We start from the raw sequence: 18484 nt of genomic DNA on the forward strand, positions 1-18484 counted from the left end.
AACATACAAATTGAGATGGATTTCACTCCTGGTAAGGGTCGGCACCACGTTCCACAAAGGCAAGGGCGTCCTTAAATTTCCCGGGAGACGCGTGTACTTGCCCAAGCTGAGGGCCCTCTCTCTGCTGGAGCAGCGGCGGCCCAGCCGAGCCCGCAGGGATGTGACTCCCAGCCATGAACTGAGGGGCGGGGACTGCAGAGCCCAGCGACACGGAGGGGCCTGAAGAGCCTGCTGCAATCTTTTCTTCTGTGGCCACTGCCACTAAATGCTACCGTCTTTCCACAGAAAACTCCACCAGGAAACACCCAAGGGACCTTAAGCAGGTAATGGTTTCAGCTCCGATACTAGACATGTGGAAGACGCATTAAGAAGGGGACGGAGCCAACCAGACAGGTGGCGGGTCCGACAGCCTCAGCCGGAGCCCATGGGGGCCACGGCACGGACAGGCTTTATTGCCTTTAAATGATCTGAGACGTAACTGCCCTCGTAATACCTGACCACGGGGGTTCTCTTCTCCTGAGGAAAAGTGGAATCTTGAAAACCACTACAAAAGAGAGAGAAGGAATTGGCTGAATTTCCTCTCATCTATTTCTTGCGGACTTGGATACAGTGAAAGATGTTCTTCGATAGTATTTTACGCAATGACTTCAAATGATGCCATTGCTATCTCGACCTCACCGAGACGCTGAAGAACGCCTCTGGTCTCTGAGACTTGTCCTTCCCGGGCATTTCCCGGAAGTTCCTCCTGGCCAGGTGGGGCGGCCTACATCGTGGCCTCTCGGGGCCTTTCTCCCTCTCCGCAATTCGATGACTTCCTGGTTTTGATTGGGAAAAAAAGTAGCTTTCACAAAGCAGCAGAAATACCCAAACCATTTTATACTTGAATTTCTCTTCTATCCAACCCCATGAGCTTTCCAAAAAAAAAAAAAACAAAAAAAAAAAAAACCCATCTGTGTTTTCTGAATAACAAAGGAGAAGAGGAAAAAGCAAATATGGAAATCAAGTTGCTTTGAGCCCCGTGCTCTCCCTCAAATTTTACCTTCTAAAACATATACTTTTCTGGTATCAACCAGCCAGCTGATATTTTCCTACATTCAAAGGAAGCAATTTTCTTTAATTTTATAGTCTCTCTACCACGGCGTCGGAGACGCGGAGGGCTCTCTGCTCGCAGCGGCTGGGTGGATGGAAATGAGCGTCAACAAGCAGAGACTCCGGGGCCAGCCACGGTGGTCTTCTGCCACATTCCGACTGAAGCTGAACGGCCCCAGGGAGGAGGACAGAGTGGGCTGAGGAGCCCCTCCTGCAGCTGCTGGCAGACACGGGCGCCCGTCCGCCCCGGGCGTGCTTGTGCCCGAAGGTAGCGGCCGGGAACAGCGGGCTCCCTGAAGGGCGCAGGTGGCCTTGGCCTTGCTCACGGCACAAGGCATGAGCTCACCGGACCATCTGCGAGCTTCAGTCCAGACCGCCTTCCTAAGAGGCAAGCCTGCAAAAGCAAATCTGGGTATGGCCAGTCTGTGCGGCCTCGGACAACTTGTGCGGAGGGACTCCACGGATCTGGAGAAGACCGTTTCTGGTGTTTACGTGTGCAGGGAGAGGACAGAAAAAGCTGCTTCTAGCCGACAGTACGCCCTCTTTCTCTGGCACGAGTCTGAAACAGGGTGAGTAAGAGGGTATCTGCTGGCAGAGGGAGTCACGCGGCCACTCGGCAATTTCCCACTGGCGCATTCTCTCCTGATGTCACACGACAGGTAGGTGCTTCTCCTAAGTCACTTCCCTGGGCCTTCCCTGACGTCGTACCTCTGGGCTCTCCTCCGACCTCCTCTGGGCTTTGGTTCCCCTCCCCACCCACTGGGAGATTTCAGCAGCTCCTCAGTGGTGCACACTTTCCACATTTCTCCAAGCGGCTCTGACCGCTCACCCAGCTTCCTGCTGGGTCCTCGATATGTAAAGAGCATTTCCACTTAGTTTTCTCCAGTCGGCTTCTACTCTGAACTCGTCATCCAACCATAGAAACCAAGGCCCCGTCAGTGCAGTGGCCATTCCAGTTCTTCAGGCTTCAAGCCTCCACGTCCCACCTGGCTGCCCTTCCCCCATCCCTCCATTTCTACTCAGCTGCACGTCCTATCATCCATCAGTCATGACGGCTTTTTATACGGGCCACTCCTCTCCTACTCACACGCTAACCTTCTAGCGTCTGAAGATGGGCCAAATTAAGGTACATTTATGTAATGAGATCCTATTCAGATATTAAGATGATAATGGAAATACATATTTAATACATGGAAAGATGTTTACGATCTATGTGATACACGTTCCCCCCTGAATGCACTTAGTATTATCCTACATATTCCGTTACCTGAAAAGACAAGTATAAAAATTTAAGAGTGGCTATTTCTGGTCGGTCGAGTTAGAGGTGAGTTTTAGTATCTTCTGAAGTTGTGTTCAACTCCATTTTGTTTTCTGATTTACTACAGTGAATACGTAATACATGTATCATACTAAGATTCCTCTCTGGCTCGCTTTCGCTCCTGGGTGCCAGGCAGCCTCATGCCGCCAGGCCTTTGCAGCTGCTGTTCCACGCTGCCTGTAATGCTTTCCCGGCAGGGAGCTCATCTGTATGATTCTCACACCCAGGGCTCTGTTTAAAAGCCTTTCACTGGACCACACTGTGTAAAAGGGCATGTTCCTAAGTCTCCTTATCTTTAAAACTAGGTTGTTCAAGCCTCAAATGAGAAAGTGTAGAAGAAGGTGACCAGATGGCTTCAGACTAGGCACTCCACCAGGTCATAAACACACAGGAATCCTACCTTTGTGCAGTTCACAGTCAGAAGGAAAAACAGGTCCTGAATAAATAATTATACTTAATGCATGTAAAGAAGGTCACATCCAGGATTCAAGGGAGCCTAACGCGGAAGGCTGAGCCAGTACGGAAAAACCTGCTCGTGGGGCGAGAATGAGGGCTGACCCTAAAGAAAAGGACCACTTGCAGGGTGGGGTGGGGGTGGGAGAGAAGGGACACATAGAGGAGGGGGCGTGTGGGGCAGAAGGAGCCTCCTACGTACGAACCACCTCAGGGGAGAAGGAACGTGGACCCTGAATCCATCGAAAGAAGCTCAAGTCAGCTCAGAGTAAGGCAAAGCTGGGGAGACTCAAAGGTCACTTAGGTGTCTCCTGGCACCAGAGCCTTTATCAGAGGAGCCACTGGAAAATCCTGCTCCCAGTCCTGCCTGTCTCTGGTGCAGACGCTTCTGAGTGGACAGCTGCCGCATCCGCCTGTGGCCTGGCATCATGAACCCGGAAGTCTGGCCGCGTGTGGATGGGTGGGCAGGCGCTGAGCATGCTGGGAGGGGCTGTAGCATCTGCGATGGAGCAGCTACAAGGGACAAGAGACTGAGCAGAGCTAAGGATGCCTCCAAGCTTTCTAGCCTGTTCTGCCAGAAGAATGGACGTCCACGAACGGGACTGGGAGAAGCAGCGGCGAGGGCAGGTGTTATTCTTTTGGTTTTTGGTTTGTGTGTGTTGGGGGGGGGTGTTGATCAAGAGCTCAGATTTGGAGCTTTTAAGCTCAAGGTTGTGAGGTCTGTGAGACAGCTAAGAATTCTGGGAAAATGCAGTGTGGAAACCCAAATTTAGGAGTCGTCTGTAGATGGAGGATACTTAACATCATGAAGCTCGATGAAACCCTGAGGGAGGAAGCGCAGATATTCAGTGGGAGGGACCAGAGGCTGAGCCCTGGGACCCACCCCCTGAAAGGTCAAGGAGAAGACCAAGAAGCAGTGGGAGAGCCTGAGGAACCCCTGCCTGATGCCGAGAGAGAGCCCAGGGGGTGTAAGGACCTATCGGTCAGGGGAAAGTTTCACCCAGGTGAAGGGAGGGACCAGCTGACGGGTAAATTAAGACGAGGTCGGAGAAGTGACCATGCGAGGCAGCTACCTAGAGGTCAGTGATGACCACATGGAGGTGTGTCAGTGAAACTGGGGTGAGGGCCTGACCCCCTCACATCACGGAATCCCAGCACAGCACCTCAAGGGATCCATGAGGCTGAGAAGTGCAGTGTGGTTACTGGAAAAGATGGAAGGATTCCTTCCACCAACCAAGTGTGGGGAGACGCGGCACTGGGGCCAGTTTGAGGGAGTGTGGACCTCCTCCTCTGTAGGGGTGCTCAGTGTGTCCATTGTCCTGAGGTACAGACCTCATCTGGTTGTAACCAGTCTGGGAGGGCAGAGTAGGAAGGCTGTTACACCAATCATTTTCAGAAAAGATTAGATTAGAGTAGATTAGAACAAGTCTCTAGATTAGAATGAATGGGTGAGGAGAAATTTAGCCCAATAGATTACTCCTGATACAGTGTATCATGTTCTAGACTATTAACTCCAATATTAAAGTGAAGATACACTTGGTATCTTTAGTGGTTAATGTGCACTAAAAATAATATTTATATTAGTAATATTATATAATAATAATAATAATAATAATACCAAATCATATCTCTTTCTCCATGGGGAATTACTCCACTTTCTTTATCACTTAGGTATTCCATTAGCTTGACATCATGGGGATAAGGGAAGCTAAAATAGAGAATTTAAGGGATGACAATAATTCTGAAATACTCACAATCTATAGTTTTGAGTAAAACACACTACGTAGCTAGTGAGGTTGTGAAAGAAACTGGCTGGATACCAGAATCCTGGGTTCTATCCAATGTAGCACAGCTTATAAAGACCAAAGGGACGTAGGTTCAAGTCCAAATTTTGCTACTTACTAACTGTGATATTGTTCAAGTTATTTGAACAGCATAAGTCTCAGTTTCCTCATCTGTAAAATGGGAATAATGGTGGTGGTGAGAATTAAATTATTTAATAGGTACAAAGAATTTATCCTAGAGATATAGGACACCCCCAGCAGGTTACAATGATGGTGGTGATGTGATGATGATGATGGTGATGCTGGTGATGGCGATGATGATGGTGGTGGTAGTGATCATGATGGTGATGATGATGGTAATGGTGATGATGGTGGTGGTGATAATGGTGATGACGGTGATGACGGGGATTGATGGTGATGCTGATAACGATGGTGATGGTGGTGATCATGGTGATGATGATGGTGATGGTAAATGATGATGATGGTCGTGATGATGGTAGTACTGATGATGTGATATGATGTGACGATGATGTGATGTGATGATGGTGGTGGTAATGATGGTGATGATGATGGTGATTATGGTGATGATGACGGTGATGCTGATGGTGGTGGCAATGATCATGATGGTGATCATGATGTTGACGATGATGATGAAGCAGTGAGTAGGAACAGACAGAGGAGTAAGGAAGAAGAGGAGGAGAAAGGAGACTGTCATGGTGATAGAAGGCATGGTAGATGGTCATGATGGAGGTGACTCCCAAGATTACCAATAAGAGACAGCTCCCTGGGCCCAGCACTGTAACCTTTGCTGGCTGCACTGTGGGGCACACAGTAAGCACCGACTGAACAAAGCAACGCTCTGATAACTTCTAAAGCACAGCCAGCTTCCCATCATTCGATAATCCTGTGACTGTGGGAAACTTTCCCTGGATCTCCACATTTAGACTTGTGGCATTAAAGAAATGAATGAACTCTTTATGGTATTTGTGGACAATCACTTACGAGCGCTCAAGTAACCAGTGCAAAGCCACTTCACCCATTTTAAGCTATTACATTTGAGGGAGAGAAAGGGATTGATCAGGAAGCAGAATGCAGGGGAGAGTGAGAGGACAGCTCCGAGGAGCGCTGGGAGAAAAACAAACACGTCCCTCCCCCTCGGGGTGGAGCCTAGTCTTTGGAGAAATTGGACTACCGGGTTACTTTGTAGCAAACACTGGATGTCTACATTTGCAAAGGGAGAGTCCTTCTTAGAAAGCTCCTGGGCACCGACCCCGAAGGTCCTTACTTCGTTTAGAATTGCAGGTTGTCCTCCTGAGTAGAATGAACCTGCCGAACAGGCCGAGGCGGCATTTTCGGCCGGGCAGGAGGCCATTTCTCAATTGCTCGTATTAACTCCCAGCTTTGTGGATAAAGAAATTTGGGCTCGTTTCCCCGGCCAGAGAGCCAGCCCACCTCTGGGCCAGCCCCGATCCTCTGCGGCATGAAGTCGATCACGAGACACAAGCTCCTTACGACCAGCACAGTTCCAGCAGAAACTCACCAGTGCTTCGTGACTCCACATCTCTGCTTATTTTACATTTTATTTTTTGCTTATGGAATGCTGACGTAGACCCAGTCTGCCACTATGGACATTCTAACAGACATAGGAATGTTATTTTAGCACTTCATGGAGTCTTTTCAGGGCTTCCTTGGACTTGCTCTGACCCCCATAGTTAGGGTTCAGGGTTCCTTGTCTCCAATGTGCTTTATCCCTAGATTCTGCCGCTCGACCAGGTTTCCTCCCCGCCCCCTTCTCCCTCTCTTCTTCTCTCTGCTTTCTTTTCTTCACGAAGGTGGAGACAGACTAACATTCTAGCCTTACACTCCCCGGGGGTCTATTCTCTGCTTTCTCTAATTAACACACCCAGCACTTCTTAAAGACTGGGCTTTATACGGCGTCTTCAAAATGTCTGGTCACTCATGGTTAGCTCTGTTTCTAGAATATGACTTTGCAATCTTTAAGAAGAGGCTAACCACCTTTCATTCCCAAGACTGAGCCCAGAGTATGCTCTTGGTACTTTCCTCCTGCCTATGCAACGGGTTAACACAAACAGAGCAGGTGTTAAGTCTCCTTCAACACAAAAGGTAACATCACCTCATCCATCAAACAAAAGACCTTGGCTCTCTCCGTGTCCTGGATTTCTGTGCACCACCCACCCCTCAACTGCTGTCCCCAGCACACGGATCCTTTTTCTCCCTAATTCCTTTGTATACAGGACATTCCCTCGGGGATCCATCTGCTCTCATTTTTAAATAAGTGAATCTAAGAACCAGAAATGAATACTGAGGCCGCAGTGGAGCACAAAAGAGAAGCCACTGCCCTAGCAGGAGACGAACGGCGAAACGTCATCGCTGGTTGGTTTTTGAGAGTTTGTGAAGCATGAGCTGCATTTCAGAAGCAAGAAAATACAAAAACACAGTCACCCAACAAGACAGTCTTGGGAAGACACTACATGGGAAGTCAGGAGACAGGCTTCCAACTACATGTGCACCACCAGCAAGCTGTGTGGCCTCAAAAAAAATCACGTAACCTCTCTGGGCCTCATTTATTATGAAAGTCAGGATTTGAACTAGACCTCCAGCATTCCACGATAAAGGTTCTCTGACCTGGGGATCCCTCTTCAAGGGCATCCCACATTCCTGGAGAAAACAGGAGAGGTCCACTGGCCGAACCACCTAACAGAGAGGCACCGAAGCCTGCAGAGGAGGGCATGCATTCAATCACACCTTTTCTCCCATGACCACACTCGAGAATTAGTTCAACCACAAGTGGATGAAATGGATTATGTCCTAGACCAAAAAAAATGCATCATGAACATACTGCCTTTAGCCTTCAACCCTGCTTCGTTTTGTTTTAAAAATCCCCCCAAACCAGAAAAGTAGATTATATCCAGACTAAAGTGCAAGAGGAAAATAAATTTATCCTCAAATGTGCACCAGGCTCGAGTTTCATTCATTTGCTGGCTTTTGAGAAGAAGCCTTGGAGGTCCTTTCGGCCCCTCTCTGCAGCGGGGAGTGAAAGCCAGGGCCGTACAAAAGGGAAGAGCGAGCAGGGAGCGGGAGGGAAGCTCGGCTGTGTCTCTGCCTGGTCCTGTTGCTTAGCAACGGCTCACATCTCTGTCTGAGAAATAATGATTTGGGGAGGTGACACTGAGAGCCCATTTCTCACGAAGGAACAGCCCCATTTTACCAGATCCACATATTCTTAGAATGATAATAAGGTGATTATCGCAGCAAGAGCTCTGGGCATCCACTTCCACAGCCGAAGAGAGAACATGAGAGGCAACAGGCCAAACCCAAACTGCGGAAGAGTGGCTTCCCGTGCGCAGGCAGGCCTCCGGACTTACCACTTATCCACTTAGCCTCGGGGTCGTGAATTTTGAAATCATCGCTGAAGAGATCTTCCACTGTGACCTTCTTCTTTTGAGACAGACTGTTATCTTCCGCTAGAAAAGAACACGGTCAAGAGTTAAATCCTTTCTTTTGGGGTAAAAGAGAAGACCATAAAACACTGGGGTCGCCATTCAGAAATGGTACCCATGGTGAAGTACACACTTCCTCTACATAACATAAGGCTGAACAAAAGCCATGATTTTTGCTTTTAATTAAAATATCAAAAACGGTGGTAAAGGGGTCATGGCGCAGTAAAATGGTATCCGTTCTCCCCCTGTACTTGAACACAGATGTGAGTGTATTTCTTTGGAACAGAGGTAAACATTTCAAGACGGATTTATGAACAACAAGGTGGAAATGGGCAAGAGAGCAAACACAGTGGATGTCCAGAACGGATCCCCGTGGTGTGATGTAATCAATCACTCACGGCGCATTTAGTCAAGGCCAACTCTCTGCAGCACGTCGGATGCTGTGGATGAAATGGTGAGTGATGGTCCTGTAGGTACCGATTCTCCATATGCCTCACTTGTCCCTGGCTGTCTCTAGGCTGGGAATCAGTTCCTGTTCAAATAGAATCACACCTCAAGTGTCGGTGTGCCAACGACCAGATTCCCACCTTGCATCATCTCCTTCAGCCCCCTGGGAGTGAGCACCTGGGGTGAGCCTCGAAGGTACCAATCTCACAACCATCCGAAGAGGAGATGTTTAGTTAATGGCTACGGGGGTGAGCCTGTAGAAACCTGACCATGTTTGTTCTATTTCCCAAGGTGGAAGTTTCTGAGGTTTTAGCTAACAGAGTAAACACACAAGGGTGGTAGGTCAGACGGCTCTCACTTTTACTATACACCGATACCATTATTCACTATTTCTGACACACATCGTCTTTCTAGAACAGAAGACGGGGCTGTCGGGCACCTCTCTGGAAGACTCGGGGTCCTTGTTTCAGCCGCTCTGTGTTGGGCTGCTGGGGGGGGCTCTCCTCGGTGCTAATCGACGTGTGTCGGTCTGTGTGCAGCCTACGTGACGGGGTTTCAGATCCATGTTGTTTTTACATTTTGATGTTTGGTTGTTATGCCTGTTGCTCCTTTCAGTGTCTGCCTGTGGAGCTTCCAGTTCTTGGGCTGTCAGAGACCTTGCCCTCCACAGGACGTTTTGTCTCTTTTAATGTTCTGTTTCAAAATCTATGGCAGCTGGGGAAGACAAGGAGCATGTTTGCTGGACGGCACGATAACATAAATAAGCACTCTGGGAGCTCCTTGTAGGATTCCCGTGCGCAGATTTGATTACATCTCCCGGACGGTTTCTTTCTTTTGGCCCCTCTGGATGTTATCGACTATTGACGTTGTCAGAAGGGTCACGTGTTACCGTGTGCACTGACTGATTTCTTGAATATCAAAAAGGATTAACGTGTGGAAAAATCTTTTGAAAATTACAGAGTGATACCTTTCAAAGTGACCTTCTTGTTAGACCTGACTGTGGGGGGGCTCTCTCAGGTGCTACACAAAACCTGTCCAGCCAAACCAATTCCCCGCAAGGGACCTTTCCACCTGCAGGTTCCATCCCCAGGAAAAGGCACATGGAGTTCAGACATGTTGCGTGTCAGTGTGGAAAACACACAGTAAATGAACATTTGAAAGATAACTAGACATCGATGTAGTGCAGTTATACTGTGAGTAATTAAGAAATCTATCTGAAACTAGTTGAAAAATAAGTCCCAGAGAGCGAATGCACAATATAACGATCACAGACAACAATGCTGTATTATAGATGTCAAATTCGCTAAGAGATTAGATCTTAATTATTCCCACTAAAAAAAGAAATGAGAATTACGTGACCCGATAAAGGCATTAGCTAACCCCCCAAAAGCACTGATCCCGATATATATAAATATATGAAATCAGCATGTTGCACACTTCAAACTTACATAATGGCATGTGTCAAATATATTTCAATAAAAAATAAGGTAAATAAAATAAAACAAGAACAGAGTATAAACATTTCTGAGCACTCCGCAGCATAAGATCAGAAAATAAATAGTTCTATTAAAACATAAATTTTATCTGAGTAAACCTCACTATTCAAGGAAGATTCTAGCTCACTTCTTGAGGTATCCATGCATATAATGAGAAAAGAGTGTAAGCCTGCCATTTAAACAAACTTTGGGTAAAAGATGAAAAAGGTAATTTATTCACTTTCTGAAAATCTCTTTACAAACAACTGTTCTGGTAATGTAAAAATGTCTTTAAAAATAAAACTATTACATTGTTTTTTAAAACTATTTTAGAAAAACACATGACTTTCAAATACAGACAGTTTGTGGTGGAGGCATTATGCTATAAGCTGGAAAGAGCTGTCTTCAAGCCAGGACACTTGCTGTCAATAATCAGCCGTCTCCTCAAGATGCTCACGTTGGCCTCTCTGGGCCTCGGTGACTTGTTCCCATATTAAACTGCTATCTAATGAAATCACTGATTTGTACTTCGATGCGTTTCACAAATCCTTTGAGGTGGTGACAAGCATGCGTGACGGCTGTGCTCCGGGAACCCTGCTGGGCCCTGAGAATCCAGCTGAAGACCCTTGAGCTCAGGGAGCGGGGAAACCCAATGGAAAGCATGATTGTGTTCAACAGCGTCTGTCTGGACCTAGGGCAGCAAGGCGGGTGGTGACTGGGAAGAAAGAAGTGGGGGAATCGTGGAAAGAACTCCCCGAAGAAAGGTCCTGCTAGCCAAGGTACAAGAGATACAAGAAGAACATTCCAGCTAGAAGGAATGCAGGAGCAGGAAGGCGTCCGCAGACACAGCATTCTCAGGAAATTGTGAGTGTTGGTTTTGGGGTGGGAGAAAGTGTGACTCGGAAAGGTCCAGAGATGAGGGGAGAGCCTCTCATTACATTGGATGTTCTGGAATTTCATTAAGAAACATCCACTTGTGGGTGTCTGGCTGGCTTAGGGCAGTGTCCGACTCTTGACCTCAGCTCAGGTCTTGAACTCAGGATCGTGAGCTCAAGCTCTGAGTTGGGCTCCATGCTGGGTGTGGAGCCTGCTTTAAAAAAAGAAAACAAAGACAATGCCCACGTATGGCTTTTCTTTAAAAATTATGCTTACCAGCCAGTAACACTGTCAGTCTCCATCTCAGGAACATTTGCAGCAACGACCCCCTTCAGTACCGCTTGCCTGCACTCGGCTCCCCGCTTCCAGGGAGCAAGCGGACCTGCTGGGTCCAAGCTCCACAGGGATGGCTTTTCCTCTCATGGTTTCCGCATTTTTGTATCTTTGGGGGCATTTGCATGATTTCTTCAGTTTGATTTTCCACTTTATCAATTTTTTAGCATTATCTAGATAGCTCTTTCATCCTGCTACTGAATTTAAAATTTTCAAGTAATTATATTTTAATTTCTAAAACTCCTAATTAATTCCTTTTCAGGATAATCTACTCCTATAGCTGTAAGCTCCGTTATCCCATTGATAATTTTTTAAAACCTAAAATGTCATTTTCTGCTTTCCCTACTGATTTATATTTCTTTGGAGTTAAGTGCTTATGTGTACTTAGTTGGTGTTCTCGTTTTTAGGGGACAGTTCCTGCAGGTTCTTGTGACTCTTAGCTGTAAGCGTCTTCCCTGCACGTGTCCTGGGTCATGAGAGACTCCTGTTGGTGTGGCCGGGAGCAACGTCCTGGGCACTTGGAAGTGGGGTCTCATGCTGCCCTTTGCCTGACGTGGTGATGGGATTCAAGATCCTCTGAACATGAACCCAATTTTAAAGCAGGGGGCACCTGTCCAGTCCCTAGTCCCTCATGGACACCAAGATCCTAGACTTTCCTGTTGGGTCTGACTCGTCTGGGCTCCTGGAGGCCGGCAGGAGTCTGGCTCTACTTGCTGTAAGTAAGCTTCAATCGGACCCTTCTTTCATGGACACCATTCTGTCCCACATAGATAGAAGACTCTGGCTTGTTTTTGAGCGCAGCTATGCTTTTCCTCTTTATTCTCTCTCACTTCTACGTGCTTGAAATCAGAAGGGAAAGATTTCTGGGCTCCGTGGGCCATCTTAAACCAGAAGTCACCCTGAACCGAAGTCGACCAGAACCGGAAGGGAACCCACCCGTGGAGAGACAGGAAGTGCCCAGGGGCTTTCCCAGTTTGGCTTCCATCCTGCAGGTAATCGGCAGATGACCTGGATGTCGCGTCCCCTTCAGCCCGACACCGGGATAAGCACAGAGCGCTCGTCACCGCGGCACCCTGGTCTGCTCACGGGCGTGCAGAGGCACGTCCGGGTCCCGAGCGAGGCGGCTCCCCCCCGAGTAGGTCGGGATGCGGTGCAGACTGCTCACGCCCCTGCCCGGATGCTTGTTTCACGTCACGTTATTAAGGAGCGCAGTGACTGGGAACAGTCTGGAATGTTCCCTGGTGATTTTTACAGTGAGAAATAAATCGCACCACCCGAGGACGGATTAACGTGAAGCATAACCTCCTGAGGATTTCCGTCCCGGCAGGTGGAGGTTAGCCCCCGACAAACCCCGTTCAGTAACGACGAAACCTACCCAGATCACTTCTGCCTGTGCTGGCCACTGGCAGAAGCGACAACTCCAGAAATGCCAGGCCATCTTGGAGGACGCGGACAGTTTTACCGTCCGATCCTATCAGAACGAGGAGGAAGGCAAGCCTGAGCTACTGCGGGGGTGCGGGGCTTCCCTAAGACAGGTGGGATGTCCGTCAAGGTGGCATTAGCCCCATTTGCAGGGAAATCGGCCGTTGGCACTGTCCACAGAATCAGCTTGTGTGCAACCTCTCCCCAAAGTGGGATGCTAATTTAATTCCAGAATACTGAAGATATCCCGTCCGTAATGCTCACAAGGGTCCCGATAGAACACTGTGCTCTCCAGGTTAAAAAATATATATATATATGTAAATTTTAAAAAAAAGGTTTCAAAATCATTTTTATGGACACATTTCTGTAATGAGAAAAAGTTATCCTCTGAGATCGACAAGGAACACACACAGCAGGGGCACACAGCCGGTGTTCACCCGGCCGCGCGTGATGGAGCCGGGGTCAAGAAGAAGGATTTTCAAACTCCGAGGAGACGCCACGTGGTGTGCCGGTGGGATCGAGCTTCACAGCGAGGCAGATCCCAGTCCGGTTCAGAGTAGAAACACTCTGGTGTTTAGAGTAAGTCATGGGGAATATATTTGTATGTTGTTTCACAGATGCGGGCAATACTTGTTCGCTTCCGTGCAAACAACGGAACGTATGGAAATCAAAGAAACTGTCTGTTTTTTTTAAAAGATTGATTGATTGAAGAGAGAGAGAGCATGAGAAGGAAGGGCAGAGGAAGAAGGAGACAGAAACTCACGCAGACTCAATGCTGAGCACAGAGCCTGACGTGGCCTTGATCTCACAACCCTGAGATCATGACCTGAACTGAAGTCAAGAGTCGGACGCTCAACAGACTGTGCCACCCAGGAGCACAGAAACGGTCCATTTTGCAAAATCTGAACCGTTAATTCATGACTTCCAGTGATACAGCTTTTGCTTAACCTCAGATCACAGAGGCTTGGGCCATTACTGATGAACCTAACACGGACAGCCATTGAGTCCAGGGAAAAGACTGTGAAAACACAGGAAGCGTTTCCCTTCCCTCGGAGCACGTTAGTGATGCGAGTGCTTGGTGTGGATGCTGGAATCAATACTTCCCAGTTAGAGCTGCTGCTGTTGTTGTGTTTTAAAGACGTACAATCAGCGTTCTCTGTTGTAGATGAGACTCGTATGTCCTCTGTAGATTCTTATTTGTCATAATGAAAGAATAGTCAGTCCTGCTTCACGGCCAACAACTCAGGAACAATGGAATTTAAGCTGGGTAACGTGCTTACAGGTCATGAAATGGAGCACCCCCAGAGTCTTACCACAAGTCGTTCTGGTGACGTCGATGATGGTATGTGGGACTTCTGAGCTGATGAAATTTTGGATGCTGAGTTAATGCTGCAATAGCTTAGGACTTGTGGGGACCAGGACAGAGACAATGTACGGTGTATGTGGGATGCATGTGAACCTTTAAGGACTGAGAGTCAGACTGTGTAGGCAGAATAGTGCCTCCCAACGGTGACCTTGAGGACAGGTGTTGTGGACTGAACTGCACACTTCTCCCGTTCATATGGGGAAGCCTCAATCCTCAATGCAACTATACTTGTAGACAGAGCCCTAAAGGAGGTAATTAAAGTTAGATGGGATCCTAAAGGTGGGGCTCTATCCCAACAGAACCTGTGTCCTTGTAAGGTAAGAGGAAGAGATACTCTCTCTCCGTGCATGCAGAAAAAAAGCAATGCGAGATACAGCGAGAAAAAGCCGTCTGCAATCCAGAAAAAGAGGTCTTGCTGGAAACCAATCCTGCTGGCATTTGATCTTGGGCTTAAAGACTCGAGAACGATGAGAAAATACATTTCTGTTGTTTAACCACTCAGTGTGGGTATTTTATCATGCCTGCCCGAGCCCACTAACACAACTGGTGTTTTCCAAATTTCAAATTCCTACTCTTTGTTGCTAGTCCATGAAACACGGTATTTGCATATTGATCTGGTGTCCTGCAACCTTTCTGAACTTACCCCTGTGTTTGATGAGCACATTCTACATCGGCATTCGTTTTGTTCTCAGTAAGGACGGTGTTATGTGTTCGTTTCAAGTAGAAATAATCCATTAAGACTGCTAAGAAAACAAGTTTGAGTCAAGGTCCAAGTAGCAATAAACTAGATCGTAGCTACTAATGGATTTGAAGAAATCCAAGTCTGCCTGGCCCGAGTGCCTCAAGACAAATGAGAATGTGTCAAATGAGTTTTCCATTTTTCAATCAACTTGTTATTACTTGGTGGGAGATTTTATTCAAGTGAGAAAAGAGGCAGCAAATATTACCCAAAGCTGTGAGGAAGGACGGGAGGTGCTGGGCCGTCGGGGGGGGGGGCTCCCCAGATTAGCCGGGGAGGGTCCAGACACAGCACATGGTCGGAAATACAGACACAAAGACATTTTCACTTAAAGTTATGAAAGAAATCTATAAAGGACTTCAAAATAACATCAAAGGTTTCATAGCAGAGTGAAGAAAGAAGTGGGAGGAAGTCTTTGAGGGGAAGAGTCTGTGAGTACTGACAGGTAAGCACGCTGCCAGAATCCGGGGAGCAACAGCAGAACTGACATCTGCGTCAGGGACAGACAGTGGATGATACCCAGAGACGGGTTGTAGAACTGGTAGCCTAAAAAAGAAGGGCTATTATTATTTGGATTTGGGTGGTTTATTTAATAGCTTTCTCACTATTTTTCTTTCTGTTTATACCTACTCCCTGGGAGATCATTAGTAAAGTCATGCTCTGATCGGAGCCCAAGCTCACACCCGAATCTGCATGTCTTCAGGAGGCCCAACTCCACGGTCTGCTAATCTGACCTTCCCAGCTGACGCCACGGTTTGTTACGTGGACAGAGGTGTGCGGTGCCCCCGACAGAGAAAGCGGGGCTGCTGGGGTGGCTCGTTAGGCCCCAAGCGCCCACATCCTAGTAGCAAGGAGCACAGGCCCATTTTAAGGGAGATTCTATTTTAGGAATCGTCATCACCCGTGACACAAAATGTACATTTTTTTTTACTTGAATTTTATTGGCCCTGTTGATTGATCTGCATTTGATTTGGCTCTTTCTGTTTGTTTTCTATGAATTTAAGTGGAATTTATATCTGTCTCAGGCATGTAAGTAAAATCATAAAAACAATTTGTCAAGGCAGGGGATGGGGCTTATTCTTTCCTCTTCAGATTCTAAAAACACCCCATTAGATACCTTAATGGGAATACCCGGCAGTGCCTTCTCCGGTGGCAGAGATGACAAAGGACCAAATGGTGCAGCCGCGAGTCCTCCTGCAGAGAGGTGGGGAGGCCGGGATGGCCTCTCCTGTGGGCAGGTGGGGGGGGTGGAGAGTGCGGCACACCTCTCTCGCTCTCGCTCTCTCTCTCTCTCTCGCATGCGCGCGCTCTCGCTCTCGCTCTCACCGCCCACAGCGCCTGCCTGTAAGTTACGGCCACTGCAGGACCGGCAAAGGCATTGATTTCCCTTTGTCTTACTTTCCCGTGGCAGCCGCCACAATTCATCACCAATGTGCTGCCTGCAAACAGCCGAGGGAGGGCTGCAGGGGAGCAACTCTTCGCTTCTGCGGCAGCCCTGGGTGCGCCTTGCCTCGGGGCCACGTCACTACCACCCCTGCCTCCCTGGTCACGCTGCCTTCTCCCCTCCGTCTGTGTCAGGTCCCTCTCTGCCGCGCTCTTATAAAGATACACGTGGCTGCCGTTAGGACTCACGGATAAAGCAGGAACCCCTGCCCCATCTCAGAGGCTTCCTTCCATCTCTGCAACGACCCGTTTGCCTCATAAGGTGACCTTCCCCGGTGACACTCGCAGGCCATGTTCCCAGGTTCCAGGGACTAGAACACGGACCTCTGGGGGGTCCTCCTCCCCCCAGCAGATCCCCCCAGACCTTTTCTCCATCCCTCACTAACACACCACCTTAGAAGGCATCCTCTGAAAACATGACAATCATACATTTACTGAATTTTTTAAAAAGATGAAAAAGAATCTGGGTAAGGATAAAGGGAGGGAGAAAAAGACCAATAAATCCGAGGCTCGGTAAACTCTCTCTTAACCCAGCTTCTGCTCATTTTCAGACCTCACACAAAGGAACAGGCGAATAGGCAACAGCCCCCTGAGCAAGTGGCTACATGTGCTGTTTTTGCCGCGGTGATAAAGGTCGTTCCGGCAGGGTTCAAGGTAAGAGTCCTGCCTCGTAGGGAGTGTGGGCCGTTGCAGCATGAAACCGAACGCTCCTTGGTGCTCTGACCTGGTTCATTGTGGGCGACTTCTCTCCACTTCTCTGATCTTATCAGACCATCTGTCTCTGTGTGCCTGACCCAGACCTGGTAACTCGACTTAAGACTCCCTAATGGCTGCCTTTGGTTCCTGACTGGCCAGAGTCTTCCCTAAAATATCAGCGACTACACTGTCCAGTTCCTTGCAATAGATGGTCCTGAAGGCTCCCCAGACCCACCTGAACTTGACCAAGAGGCTTTCATCCCAACCAGGCAACCGACTGAAGAAAACCAGAGTGCCAGGAGAAGATTTATCCTTTTCATGGTTTATATGTAACCATGTCTTAAAAACAGGATGCAAAATGTAGCAATGCTTTGAAAAGTGCCCTTTATGGATAAATATGTAGGCACATTTGCTTAGATTAGATTCCCAAAGCCGGCACCAATGATCATCTACCCCCATCCTTCAGATAAATGGATCTTTAGTGTAAGAACTCAATATGTAAGCAAGATGCACCTTGCAATCCTAGAACTAATGATGGAAAGTCAAAGTAGAGACTGTTAAGCTTCTCCTAGGGACCCACTTCTCAGGACTTTGAAAGTTTGCAAGTAACTATAAGGTTAGCAGCAGTGTAAATTCATTCTCTCTTTTATGAGAATCTGTCAGAACTCCCTCCTTGCACATATGTTTCAGTTTAAGGAATGGTGCAAACTCATTGTTCAAGTTCAAGCGATGAAGACTGCCTTCATAAAATATTTCATAAAAAGGGGGTCTTGCCTCCCTGAGAGCCACTGTACACTTCCAAGTCTGCAGAGGCTGACACTTACAAATACTGACTTTCTCAACTCCCCCTTCCCGCTCTTATATTATTATATAATATATATAGTAGGCCGTATAACATAGTTGTGGCAAGTAAGCTCTCTCCTGGCTGGCTCCGAACAAGACAGAACTACACAGGCAAGTTCTGTGATTTTCCCTTTTCTCCTGTGAGGGTAGGAAATGTGATGTGTGGAGCCAGGGCAGCCACTTTGCCAGCACGCAGACGAGAACGGCAGGGATCTTTGAGCCACCGAACCATCCTGGGCCTGGCCATGGCCCGGCTCCTCCTTTTCTTTTTGTTCTTCCTTCTCTTCCTCTCTTTCTTTCTTTTTTCCTTAAAGGCAGGGGGAGGGGCAGAGAGAAGGAAAGAGAGGGTCTCTTTTTTTTTTTGAGATTTTTTAAAAATTTATTTGAGAGAGATGTAGACAGTGGGGGAGGAGAAAAGGAGAGAGAGAGAGAAAATCCTCAAGCAGACTCCCCGCTGAGCGCGAAGCCAGCGTGGGCTCTCACAACCCTGAGATCATGACCTGAGCTGAAATCGAGAGTGGCCCACTGAACAGACCGAGCTACCCAGACACCCCTGGACTTCTCTTATGAAACAATGTAACACTTATGGTTTGAATGATTTTAGTTAGGTATTTAGTTAGGTATTCTGTTGGAGACTGAAGTACTGCGTTATTGTAACATCTGGGTTTTGGATAAATGCTCAAGCTGGTCCCTAACCTGGTCCATGGACAGGCTAACCAGGTGTGTGAGCCTCCTGAAG

General features: G+C 47.9%; 1 protein-coding gene across 4 annotated transcripts in view; it reads right to left on the bottom strand.

Annotated features, from left to right (window-relative positions):
- DPP6 (dipeptidyl peptidase like 6) overlaps positions 1–18484 on the bottom strand; it is an 854966-nt gene that overhangs the window by 300171 nt on the left and 536311 nt on the right. For all 4 annotated transcript variants that reach the window (XM_032304848.1, XM_032304850.1, XM_032304847.1 and 1 more), the window contains exon 3: positions 8031–8129. In XM_032304848.1, the coding sequence (XP_032160739.1) occupies positions 8031–8129 (99 nt within the window). The remainder of the gene's footprint in view (positions 1–8030; positions 8130–18484) is intronic.

Source organism: Mustela erminea, chromosome 11, assembly GCF_009829155.1.
Source record: "Mustela erminea isolate mMusErm1 chromosome 11, mMusErm1.Pri, whole genome shotgun sequence".
NCBI classification, from domain to species: domain Eukaryota; kingdom Metazoa; phylum Chordata; class Mammalia; order Carnivora; family Mustelidae; genus Mustela; species Mustela erminea.